The 12,224-nt window shown below is 40.7% G+C and overlaps 1 protein-coding gene across 2 annotated transcripts in view; it reads left to right on the top strand.

Annotated features, from left to right (window-relative positions):
* The window catches only part of C8H1orf21 (chromosome 8 C1orf21 homolog), a 129,729-nt gene that overhangs the window by 69,386 nt on the left and 48,119 nt on the right, over positions 1–12,224 (top strand). For both annotated transcript variants that reach the window (XM_069789586.1, XM_069789587.1), the window contains exon 3: positions 8,599–8,693. In XM_069789586.1, the coding sequence (XP_069645687.1) occupies positions 8,599–8,693 (95 nt within the window). The remainder of the gene's footprint in view (positions 1–8,598; positions 8,694–12,224) is intronic.

Raw genomic sequence — 12,224 nt, 5'->3', positions numbered from 1 at the left:
AAAATATGGAACACAGGAAGATGCAGATGTGGTTAGAAACTTTCTTCTTGGTGGTGTGACTGAAGTACCACTTACCTCCTGTCTGATACTTGATACGTCACTAAAAATAGAGAAGAGAGGCTCATCCATTGTCCCTGTTGATGACAGCAAAGCCAAATCTGTTCGTCCTTAGATGTCTGAAATGGGAATGCAATGTAAATCAGCATTTTATTTATTTATTTATTTAATTTTTTAGAGACTTGTTGTTTAACAGAAGATTTCTCCAAAAGTCACAGTGGGTCCAGATATATTTGATGGAGTTACGCTTTTTTCTGGTGTTGTTTTTCTTTAACTGAGCCAGAAATAGTGACATTACCGATGTTGCTGTGGTAATGGCACTTATAGTGATGTCTGGAAGCACTGAAGAAATTTTTCTCATAGGAATAACCACAGTTTTCTTTTTTCCCCATATCTAGTAATTGTTTCAATATTATAAGTTGATATGCTCATTTATCACTGAAATCATTATTAATGAGTGCACTTTTTCATTGTCACATTGCCATGGCAACCGAGTGACATGTTTGAGTAGAATTATCTGTTTCCAGATGGAGATCTTCATTCATAAGATTTGCCTACTGAGAATTTTTGCAGCATATTCAACTTAAAAATTCTTCCTCCCTTGCCCTTCCAAAGAGTTTTGTGCTAGAGGCGTTACTGCTTTCTGGTTTATATCCTGTGATGGATTTTGTGGTGGGTGTTATACTCAACAATATTTCTGTCTTTTATCTGTGGTTGACTTATGTTGTTTTTCTTTCAGTCCAATTGGGCTGCTTTTCTTCAACTCAGTATTTGCTGTGGCAGTCCTGTAAACCCATTCCTCCTCCATTTGTGTTGTTGGAAATCTTCTCTTTTTATATAATATACCACACAATGGAAGACAATACTTGGTTTTTACTTTTACATGTGAAAGGAACATAAAGATGTATTTCTCGTTATATATGATATACCACACACTGAGTGATAATGTCCTAAAATTTTTATCATATTCACTACTCAATTTTTAGTTTTGCACAGGAAAGCAGCATAAAGATGTTTCACTTTTGGTTTTGATGTAAGACTGTATTTAGGAAAAAGAAAAAAGATATTACTCTTTAGCAAGGTAGAGCAAGGTAAATATGCATAGAACTTTGTATAATTTCCTTTATCCTGAACTTCTTACAGTTTTAAAGGTCTTGTTGACTGTCAGACTTAATTAGGTCCTATTTGATCTCAGTCGGATTCAGGATTTCTCTGGGTTCGTTTCTGATCGCTCAGACCAAAATATCTCAAAAAGCTGTATTTACTTTAGTAGAAATCAGAATGTAAAAATCAAAAGGTGAATTTAGTATCATTTACTTTTTCAATTCCAACTCTTACCTTATGAGGCAAAACCTGGTTAGCAGTTTTTTGCAAATACCTAAAGGTGTTACCTTTAGGGAAGGCATCAAAGGCCCATTCCTCCAACCTGTCTTTAATCTAATTTTCATATTCACTTAGTCATTAATGACCATACACCCCACGACATAATTCATGGTCTGTCTGTTGCTTAAACACACATTCTTCTGCATTTGCAGTGCTTTCGTCCTGACAGTAACTTTAGAACAAGAACAATCTCATAAATAGCTCAGAATTTGTGGTTTCTGAACACCCTATCTTATATATATACACCATATCTGTAAAAGATAAATGTTATCTTCACCTAGTCAAAAAAGTCTATATGTAGTTGTGTCTTCCCAATAACAATATAGTGCAAGACCTGTCTTCTGCAAATAATTATTTGAATTTAATTGCTATATTTAGTGTATTTGAAATAAGGACTATTGTCTTATCTGTGAAGAGCAAGGTGTTATGCATCAGACTCATTTCTTCTCCGTTACGCCAACTAGCAGTGTCCTCCACAGCTAAGCTGCTCGCTACCACCTTCTCCTCCTTTGCACCCTTTGGTTGCCCTTTTGGTTGACTGCTCATTGCAGTCAACAGTCTTGGCTGGGAACGTGCTAAATATTGACTGGTCCCATTGCTTTCAGGAATTGTTCTGCATTTCTCATGTCAGGTCTCCACTTGAACAGACTTGTGACAGGCCCATAAAAATGAAGAGATTTTACAGCTTAGCTTGATCCAGGGGAAAAAAAAAAAAAAGGGAGTTCATCGTGAATGTGAAGGGTAAAATTTGTGTCATTGAGTACTGTAAATGCTAGAGGGAGACCTGTGAGCAAAATTTAGTGTTTCTCCTCAGATAGAAGGAAGGTTGCAAGTATAAATATCAACATTTTATCTGTGATTCAGGCAGTTACTTATATTTAAGCAACCTAGTTAAATGACCATTGAAATTAGTTACAGGTGGGGTTTTTCCTCAGTGCCTTGGCTAGTTCAGAAAGTGGATGTTTCCAGGTATGCCTCCTCGTACCTGGGAAACTGTAGGGCTTGTAGTCAGCTGGATATTCCTCCTTTTTCCTTCTGTGGCAGTATAATTACTTAGCTGGTTTTTTCCTCCTTTGAAAGTGAAATCATATCTATTTACCTGCTTCCAGCAAGTGACTACTCAATATGAGCTAATGTTCCCAATATGTTGTATTTTGCTCCCTATTTTAAGGAAAATATTTTGTCTATGATAGGAAATTATGAGAGCTTATGAGTAATAGTGTTGCTTCAAACTTAACATCACTGATCCAGTCCCTTCATCTCTATGTGTAGCTGATAAAACAGTTGTTCATGGCTCAGTCCTCTCTTCTGCTCCCATTAACTGAAATTAGGTTTGTCGCTTTCCACAGGTCAGTGCTGTGTTTGCCTGTTTGTCTGATGATGGTGCATGCACCACTTGCTCAAAACATGGGCGTAGCTAGGAGTTGCTAGCTGCTTGGCACTCCTGTCTGTTAATCATTTATTTAGGGACTGAAGACTGGGTGTTGGCCACTCAGCCTGCTTCTTTCTTAATGTGTCTCATCCCCAAGAGGTAGTCTCTTGGCCTTTAAGGCAGGTTGTCAGTTTTAGGTTGTGTCAAATTTACATTGCTTTTTGCAATACAAGTAGAGATTTCTCATGCCGAAACACACACCATATAATAGAGCCATGAGACTATTAATTTTGTAAGACACTTTCTATTAAAAGAGTAATTCTACTAACATCTACAGAAGCAGGCATCTTCTACTTTGGCCTCTTGAATTTCTTTTATCTGTACTCTCCTAATGAGAAGGTGGATTTCTCTGAAGTAAGACTTGCTAGTTGGTGTAGTGTATTCAATTTGTCCTGAAAATGTAATGAAAAATGACTGGTTTATATTTGGAAACTTTCTTGCTGCTGCATGTCTCAGGCATGAATTGTCCAGGTGTCTGCACTTTTCCTGCAGTTGGTAGGATGGCGGGAAGAGTAATGCCAACTGTGCTATGCTGCACAGATCATTGAATAGTTATTGTATTCATAAGCAAAGTACTGGGGGGAAGCAGATTTACTAACACTGTTGTAAATATCTGTGGATATTACACAAGAAATCTGTTTAAAGCTCTTTGCCACCATTTCAAGGCTGCTTGATGCATCTGGCAAACGATGCATCATTTGAAGGATCTGTGCCCATGTTAAATGTGAATTTAAAATTATATTTTTGAGAACTTTTGTTGATGATGTTCTCTAAAAAGACTCGTGTGGAGCTGAAGCTGGAAAGGAAGCGCGGCCTAGAAATTCGCATAACCACGAAGAGTGGGAACAGGCTGCCTGGGCAGCTCAAGTATTCCTTAATTGTCCTATGTCCACATCATAATCCTTACCCTCACCTGGCCTGACTCTGTCCACAGGTTCTCTAATATCTATTCTCTTTATGAATCCTGCACAATTCAGGGAGATCTCCACTGAGGTTAATAGCAAGAGGAGGTCTAAAGAAAACGTTGGACCAATACTGGTTGAAGATGGTCACCTGACTAATAGGCATGAAGAAAAAGCAGAGGCACTGAATGCATTTTTTGCCTCAGTCTTTAATAATGCTGATAGACCTTGGGCTGCCCGGTCCTCTGACTTGGAGGACCACAAGTGTGGGAACAGTGACTTTCCATTTGTGGACACTGAAGTTGTAAGAGGCCAGCTGTATCAGCTGAACGTTCACAAGTCCGTGGGGCCTGATGGGATTCACCCCAGAGTACTGAAGGAGCTAGCGGATGTTACGGCAGGACCCCTCTCGATCATTGTCCAAAGGTCTCGGGAGCCTGGGGAGGTCCCTGCTGACTGGAAGCTAGCCAGTGTTACTCCGGTCTACAAAAAGGGCGTGAGGGAAGACCCAGGGAACTACAGACCTGTTAGTCTAACCTCAGTTACCTCAGTTCCTGGAAAAATTATGGAGAAGATTATACTGGGTACTATTGAAAGGCATGTAAAGAATAATGCAATCATTGGGCACAGTCGACATGGGTTCCCAAATGGAAAGTCCTGTTTAATTAATTTGATATCCTTTTATGATAAGGTCACCCACCCAGTGGATAAGGGAGGGCGGTAGATGTAGTTTTTCTGGATTTTAGTAAGGCCCTCACAGCATCCTTCTGGACAAGTTGTCCAGCTGTGGGATGAGCAGGTTCACGGTGCGCTGGGTGAAGAACTGGCTGAAGGGCAGAGCTCAAAGGGTTGTAGTGAATGGGGCTACATCTGGCTGGCGACTGGTCACCAGCGGTGCTCCTCAGGGCTCAGTGCTAGGGCCAGTGCTGTTCAATATGGTTATCAGTGATCTGGATGCAGGAGTTGAATGCACCATTAGGGTGTTTGCTGATGACAGCAAACTGGGAGGTGCTGTTGACTGTCTTGAGGGACAGGAGGCCTTGCAGAGGGATCTAGATAGATTGGAGCATTGGGCTGTGGTTAATGGGATGAAATTTAACAAGTCCAAATGCCGGATTCTGCACCTGGGATGGAGTACTGCTGGGCACAAGTATAAACTGGGAGAGGAGTGGCTGGCGAGCAGCCCTGCAGAAAGGGATCTGGAGGTGCTGGTGGGCAGCAGGCTCAACAGGAGCCAGCAGTGTGCCGGGGCAGCCCAGAGGGCAAACCGCATCAAACACAGCATAACCAGTTGGTCAAGAGAGGGGATTATCCTGCTGTATTCAGCATTGGTGTGGCCTCACCTGGAGCACTGTGTGTGCAGTTCTGGGCCCCACCGTTTAAGAAGGATGTGAAGGTCCTGGAATGTGTCCAGAGGAAGGCAGCCAAGCTGGTGACAGGGCTGGAAGGCATGTCCTGTGAGGAGCGGCTGAGGACTCTGGGTTTGTGTAGCTTGGAGAAAAGGAGGCTGAGGGGCGACCTCATTGCTCTCTACAGCTTCTTGAGGAGGGGAAGTGGAGAGGGAGGTGCTGAGCTCTTCTCCCTGGGATCCAGGGACAGGACGCATAGGAATGGTTCAAAGTTGCACCAGGGGAGGTTCAGACTGGACATGAGGAAGCATTTCTTTACCGAGAGGGTGGTCAAACCCTGGAACAGGCTTCCTAGAGAGGTGGTGATGCCCCAAGCCTGTCAGTGTTTAAGAGGCATTTGGTCGATGCCCTTAACAACGTGCTTTAACTTTTGGTCAGCCCTGAATTGGTCAGGCAGTCGGACTAGATGACCATTGTAGGTCCCTTCCAACTGAAATAGTTCGGTTCTGTTCTATTTTATTCACCTGGTAAAAGTAGCATAAATTTGTAAGTAGTAATGGTGCAATAATTACAAGAGTGTTGTCATGATGGTGATGATAAAGATTGGGAAGCCAGGACCAGCGAGTCCTTAGCTCATACACTCAAACACCAATGCTCGACAGCATTCTCTTACAATCAGTTACAGAAGAAATACAGAATTAAGTTTCCAACTAAACTCCTCCTTCCCTTCTTGCCTCCATGCTATCGAACTGTATCCAACTTTCATATATAAATCTCATTATCAGTCATGGGCTCATCAGTGTGCTGGTCCACTTGCTACAAGATATGATGTCTTCCAAGGAAGCATCCCTTACATGCAGTCTGCATAGGATGGTTTGCTGTGCGGGTGTGCACTCAGTGTTCAGTCACAATTAATCTCTTGGAATAAGCAGGAGACACGTTTCAGAGGTTATTTTTGCCACTGAACATCAGGACCTCCAAACCTTACTCATTTTTTACAAGGCTGGGTTGAACATGTCTCTCTTCTAGTTAATGTGGACCAGCTGTGGGTTGTGCAAAGTTCCTTTGTGCTATTTTCGCTTTCTCATCTGTTTTCCTGTTCAAATCCCTACATACCACCGTGGGAGTTTTATGCTTTTTCTGCATATGGGTTTTATTGCTAATCACAACAGAGATCATTGAAGGAGTGAGAAAAATGTAAGTTAGATGCTGCAGTCAATCAAGTACTTCTAATTCTCAGGCTTTATTGTGTTCAGCCTTTTTGGTTTTATGAATTGTCACCTCCAGATTACCTAAATTCCATTTAAAAAAGAGAAAAGAAATTTAGAGAAGTTGTTCTCATTTACCAGTCTAATAATATTGTCTTAAATTCTTCATCTGTTTTGAGCCTCTGCACCTGAGATGCTGCTATTTGATAAATTCACGGTTTTATTTAAACTCTATAATAAAAAAAGCATATAAGTATGGACTAGGCAAAATGTGAAACCATGTTATATTTTTTTTAAAAAAGATTGGTTTTCAAAGTTAAGCTTATTTAACTTATACACTCTGTGGTTAACAGTTTTCAGAAAACTAAGCTTCCTTCTAAATAATTTTGATTTTTTTTTTTAACAATACAGTAACCCAGAATAATCCATTTGTGTTTTCTTTTTCCCTTAGCAAGTGAAATAAATTGCTTGAAAACCCAATGAAAAAGAATAAAGTTTGTGTGGTTTCTTTTAATTTGCCCAGGTTTTGTCTTTTATTCCCAGTGTACTGTGTCTCATTTAATTTTGTATTAACATTTTCAACTTTCATGGGGTAAAGTTTCTCTTCTGCATTATATATCGTGGCTGGAGGAGTGTGGGTACAAAACTCTTGGTGTTTTTCTGATAGATTCGTGTGCTACAAAGGTAACCAGAGCAAAAAGCTGTAATAGGGGCTGAGAAAAGGCAGTGTTGGTACTGTAAGCACTCTTTTCCTGAGCTAGAAAGAATAATCACCAAATCCCTTATTGTCCTACCAAAGGAAAAAAACCCTTTATTTAGGCTGTTTACTGTGGGATAGCACATGTATGTTAGATAATATTTCTGTACTGGCACTGGGAATTTATTATTTGAAGAGCTGAAACACCTGGTTGATAAATATTAAGGGCAAACCAGGAATCTTACTTTTCTTATTACTTACTTTCACGCTGGATTTCTATCTGGGTAACATTCATGTGCAGGAAAAATGGTGTCATGGTTTAACCTCAACCAGCAACTAAACACCGCACAGCCACTTACTCACTTTCCCCCCCACGCAGTGGGATGGGGGAGAGAATTGGAGAAAAAAAGTAAAGCTCCTGGGTTGAGATAAGAACAGTTTAACAAGACAGAAAGGAAGAAAATAATAATGATAATAATAAAAAAATGACAATAATAATAAAAGGATTGGAATATACAAAGCAAGTGATGCACAGTGCCACTCACCGACCGATGCCCAGTTAGTTCCTGAGCAGCGATTGCCCCAGCCAGCTCCCCCCCAGTTTATATACTGGGCATGACATCACATGGTCTGGAATACCCCTCTGGCCAGTTGGGGTCAGCTGCCCTGGCTGTGTCCCCTCCCAACTTCATGTGCCCCTCCACCCTTCTCGCTGGCTGGGCATGAGAAGCTGAAAAAATCCTTGACTTAGTATAAACGCTACTTAGCAACAACTGAAAACATCAGTGTGTTATCAACATTCTTCTCATCCTAAATCCAAGACATAACACTATACCAGCTACTAGACAGAAACTTAACTCTATCCCAGCTGAAACCAGGACAAATGGTCGGGGGGTTAGGAGTGGGGAGAGGAAGATGGTTCAGCATGGAACCTTTTCTCCGGAAATTGTTATATGACTGTGCATTGTGTACTTTTTGCTTTAGCTCAGTTAAAATAGTGCAGGAAAAAATGAAATTAAAAAAAAACAACAGTGGCTTTTGGTGTGGGTTTTTTTTTTTTTCTAGCTCTTTACTTAAATTTTAAATAGCCTCCATCAGCATTGCTTTTCAGAGGAGGTTTTTTCAATGCAAGGAACATCCATGAGCAGACTCTTCTCTGTAGTAACTACTGTACATTGCTTGTTTGCCCACTGATAATAAAAATCCAGGGAGGATGCAGGAGCAAAGAAATTGTTTGTATTGAACATATTATACAGAAAACTAGGGATCTGGGGGAGAGTACGTACTGAACATTCCCCGTTTGTGGTGCCATGACTATACTAGACCAGAGAGCTACTGAAAAATTTCTGGAAGCCAGAACTGGAAATTCTTACTGAAGCTTCAGTCAGGAAAAACTTCCTTGGTGTCAGTCACATTTAAGCTTTTGAAACTATATACATGTAATTTTTAGCTGCTTTGCTTAATTAGGGTCTTTTCTAGTCAGCTGTTTTGGTTTTAGTTTGGTTTTTTCCCCAGCTGTTGAACTACACTGGTTCAAAATTTTTTTTCTTTTTTTTTTCTTGGTGCTCAGATGAGTATAGGATCAAACCAGTGGAAGAGGTCAAATACATGAAAAATGGGGGAGAAGATGATCAGAAAATAGCAGCCAGGAACCAAGAAAACTTGGTAAGGATTGAACTTATCGCTTATCTAATGAAATAACATGGCTCTGCTTTTGTAATGAAATATGCAACGTGCAGCACATTCAAGCTACAGCTTACACACAGCAAGAGGATTTTCTCCAAAATGTCATAACTCGCTGTGAAGCTTGCATAGAAGGTGCAAAATACGACTTTTTCCTGCTTGATTTTCTGAATTAGGCTCCACTTGATCTTGGAGCAAGTGCTTCCACAATTATGCTTGCTCACCTCCTTTGCAGATCCGAATATACGCGCTTTGAAATGTATGTGTCTATATTGCAAACGAGTTGGTAGTAAAACAGCAGTGCACTGCCATTGAGAAAATGACCTACTTATTTAGTTATTATTTGCTCTGTGCTTCCTGGTTTTACATATTTTAAAATTCACAGGGAAGGTAGTTTGGAATAGAAAAAGCAGTATATTCATAACACAGCAGTTGCAAGAATCTTTTTGTGTGTGTTTCTTTTTCCCTGATTTGAGTACTTTGCCAGCTCATACTTCCGCTTACGGGAAGGAAATCTCAGGTAAAGTCTTAGTACTACTTGAAATAACTAGGATGCTGTTGAAGCAGCTTAAAAATCACAGCTGAGTCATTCTGGCCTTTCTGAGAAGTCATTTCTTCTCTTCTGAAGCTGAAGGAATGTTTTGTAATTGGCTGACTGGGGCTTTGTGCAGTTTAACTTTTTGAAGACATCTCACAATAATAATAGTTGGGTGCAAAATTTCACATCTGGCTCCACTCATTGATCGCAGCTTTCCTTCACATAGGATTGTTTGGTTTTTTCCCTCCATCAGTAAGACTGGGGGAACTTCATCATCAGAGTTCAGTGGAAACATAACCATTATCACCAGCTGAGGATTTGCCTTTTGCCGTCATTGGGCAGCTCTACAAAAATCCACTGTTTGAGATTTTTTTTCTTTTCCTTAAGATGTAAGTGAGCTCCAGGCAACCTGGATACTTTATATTCCATCTTCTAGACACGCATACTTGTATTGCACAACTACACGTCCATTCCTGTAGTAAATAGCAGAGTTTATTTTGCTGGCCTAAACCTCATTGCTCAAGTGGAGGTTGAGCAGCAGGCAACATGATTTCTGCTTTGGTCTTCAGGTTAGGTATTTGCCGCCTGCGATTTTGCACTGCTGATGCTCCAGTGGAAAGCGCAACTTCAGTTTGCAGCAGGGTTTGGGGGTTTTTTAGTGCCTCAGAAACATTGCTGAGAATATCACCTTTTCTAGCAGCATCCACAGTGCATTCAGCTTTATCACCAGTGAAAGCACCTTTCTTCTGAACTGGAAAAAGTGTGACTGAAAGAATTTTTTTGCTCATTTTAGAGACCCCAGTGCTTTGTTCATAAACAGAGAAAAAGGAAGAATGAGCACAATCGTCAGGTTTTTTTTCATAAAAAATGGAAAACTCTAGCAGGTTAAATTTTAAACTAGCCTTCAGCTGTAGTTAAAATTAGAATATTTGCAGAAGGTAACAAGCCACTTGATTGACAATGAGGAATAGTTCAGGAAAGCTTACGTGTGCTGAGGTGACACAGTCGCTGGAGTTGTATTCAAAACTAAATAGAGATATTTTGCACTTTTGTTAGTTCCTGCTTTCTTGTAGCACTTAAGTGTTAGCCTGATTAAATTCAGGAAGAGACGTTTCTACAGCACAGTGCTTATTATTTTATTATTGATGGGTCACATTTGATGGGAGCAGTGGGTTTGTTGGAAGACATAACTTAATATGGAGTTGGAGGGCTGGTATAGCTCTCTTCTCTGTCACATCTATCAGGAGAAAAAAGACAATAACATAAAAGTCTTCAATCAGACAGGATGTATATACTTTAAAACAAAAACCATCTTGCACACCAAAAAGGCTTTATTTTCCTTTGCCTCATCTTACTATAAGTAGATTACATTGTCTGTAATGTATGCAGCTTTTTAATCCTGGGAATTGTCAAGTGCTCGTCACTCCTGGATTTTTTAAAGGGGTTTCACTGTTCAAGTTCTCCTTAGTAAACATATTTTAGTTCACTGCTTAGGAGATGGGTTAAGCTACCCATCACTCAGGCTTTAGTTTTCTTAACATGTGAAAAGTTGGCAAGCGCTTACGTAATCCCGTCTTCTCATCAGCCATTTCCAGGCAACAGAAATTTTATTAACAAGAAAAGGCGGTGGGAGAATTGACCAGCCCTTTTCCCTCCTCTCTTGTTTCTTAATCCCGTGTTTCTTTATTGTCACAGGGCTGCTAATTCACATCTCCTTCAGAAACATGGCCCAGATGAGATGTATAACCTGAATGTCTTTATAGTCTGTTCCTTGGGAACTGTTCTGGTATGGGTTATTTTATCCTCTGATACTTGTGCTTGAATTACGTTATTCAGATGCCACCGAATTTTGGGGTCCCATTATCATCACTGTTACTTTTTTAAGATATTTTGAAGTCTCACTTAAAAAAAAAAATCTCTGCTCAAGTGAAAATAAAACGGCTTCACTTGTAACTTAAGCTCTTTGATGTCGTGCCATCTCTGCCTTTGGTGTTGCAATTTTTCTGAGTCCGGGGGAAAAAAAAAGGTCATGCAAGTAGATAAAGAGAATGGGAGGACATGGCAGACACGAGGCAAATTGTCGTTTTGTATTGGGGTCCTGTGGTCAGGGTCCCAGGCTTTTATTCTGTTTAAGGAGAGAGCTGGGGAAGGGCTGGTACAAGTGTGGGTATCTGTGGGAGAGATGAGGCTCCGTCAGTGAATCACCATCTTCTCAGCTTCAACCTGAGGCATAAGCAGGGCTCTAAACTTGAGCAAGGCTGACATTGTAAAGCAGAAATACTCCCAAGATGTATTGACAATGGGAATGGCTGTGCTAGGGCTGTGTGCCAGGTGAAACAAAAGATGCTCCGTGTGAAGACATTTTCTGGCAGAATCAAAGGCCTCCTTGAATTGAAATGTAGGCTCTTGACAAGGCGGTGCGGGGGGGGTGAAAGGAAGAAAAGATTAAAAAGCCAAGCTTGTTTCAAACTCTGGCGAAGTCACTTACTGTTTTCCTGCCGTTCCTTTGTATCCATCAGCCTGATTCACTTCTTTACGCAGGTTGTTCCTCCAGTTCTCCACTTGCTGCTGGGATCTCTTTGGTCCTGGTTTCATTCCTGGTACCTCTGGCTCCTGGCACCTTCCTGAGCATCCTGCCTGGGATCTCCATCCTCAAAATGAAGCCAGACACATTGCACTTTGTGGGGAAGAGTCTTGAGCTGACAGTCACACATCCTTGTAGCCTGCAGAGAGGAATGGGATGTAGCAGGATTAGGTGCTGGAGACCTGGGATTACACTGCATGTTGGCACTCTGCACCACACACTTTAATAGCTGCTCAGCTAAAACAGGGATGTTTGGAGTCAAATCTGTAAAGAACTAGTAGACAGATGAAAGAAAGAAGTAATTTGTGCTATATACTATATACATTTTTTAATCACAAGTGTTGGACTATATATATATAAGAAAACATGGAAATTGTGCTAACTTTCAAAT

Source organism: Haliaeetus albicilla, chromosome 8 (assembly GCF_947461875.1).
Source record: "Haliaeetus albicilla chromosome 8, bHalAlb1.1, whole genome shotgun sequence".
Classification (NCBI taxonomy): Eukaryota; Metazoa; Chordata; class Aves; order Accipitriformes; family Accipitridae; genus Haliaeetus; species Haliaeetus albicilla.
This window is presented reverse-complemented; position numbering and strand designations above follow the sequence as displayed.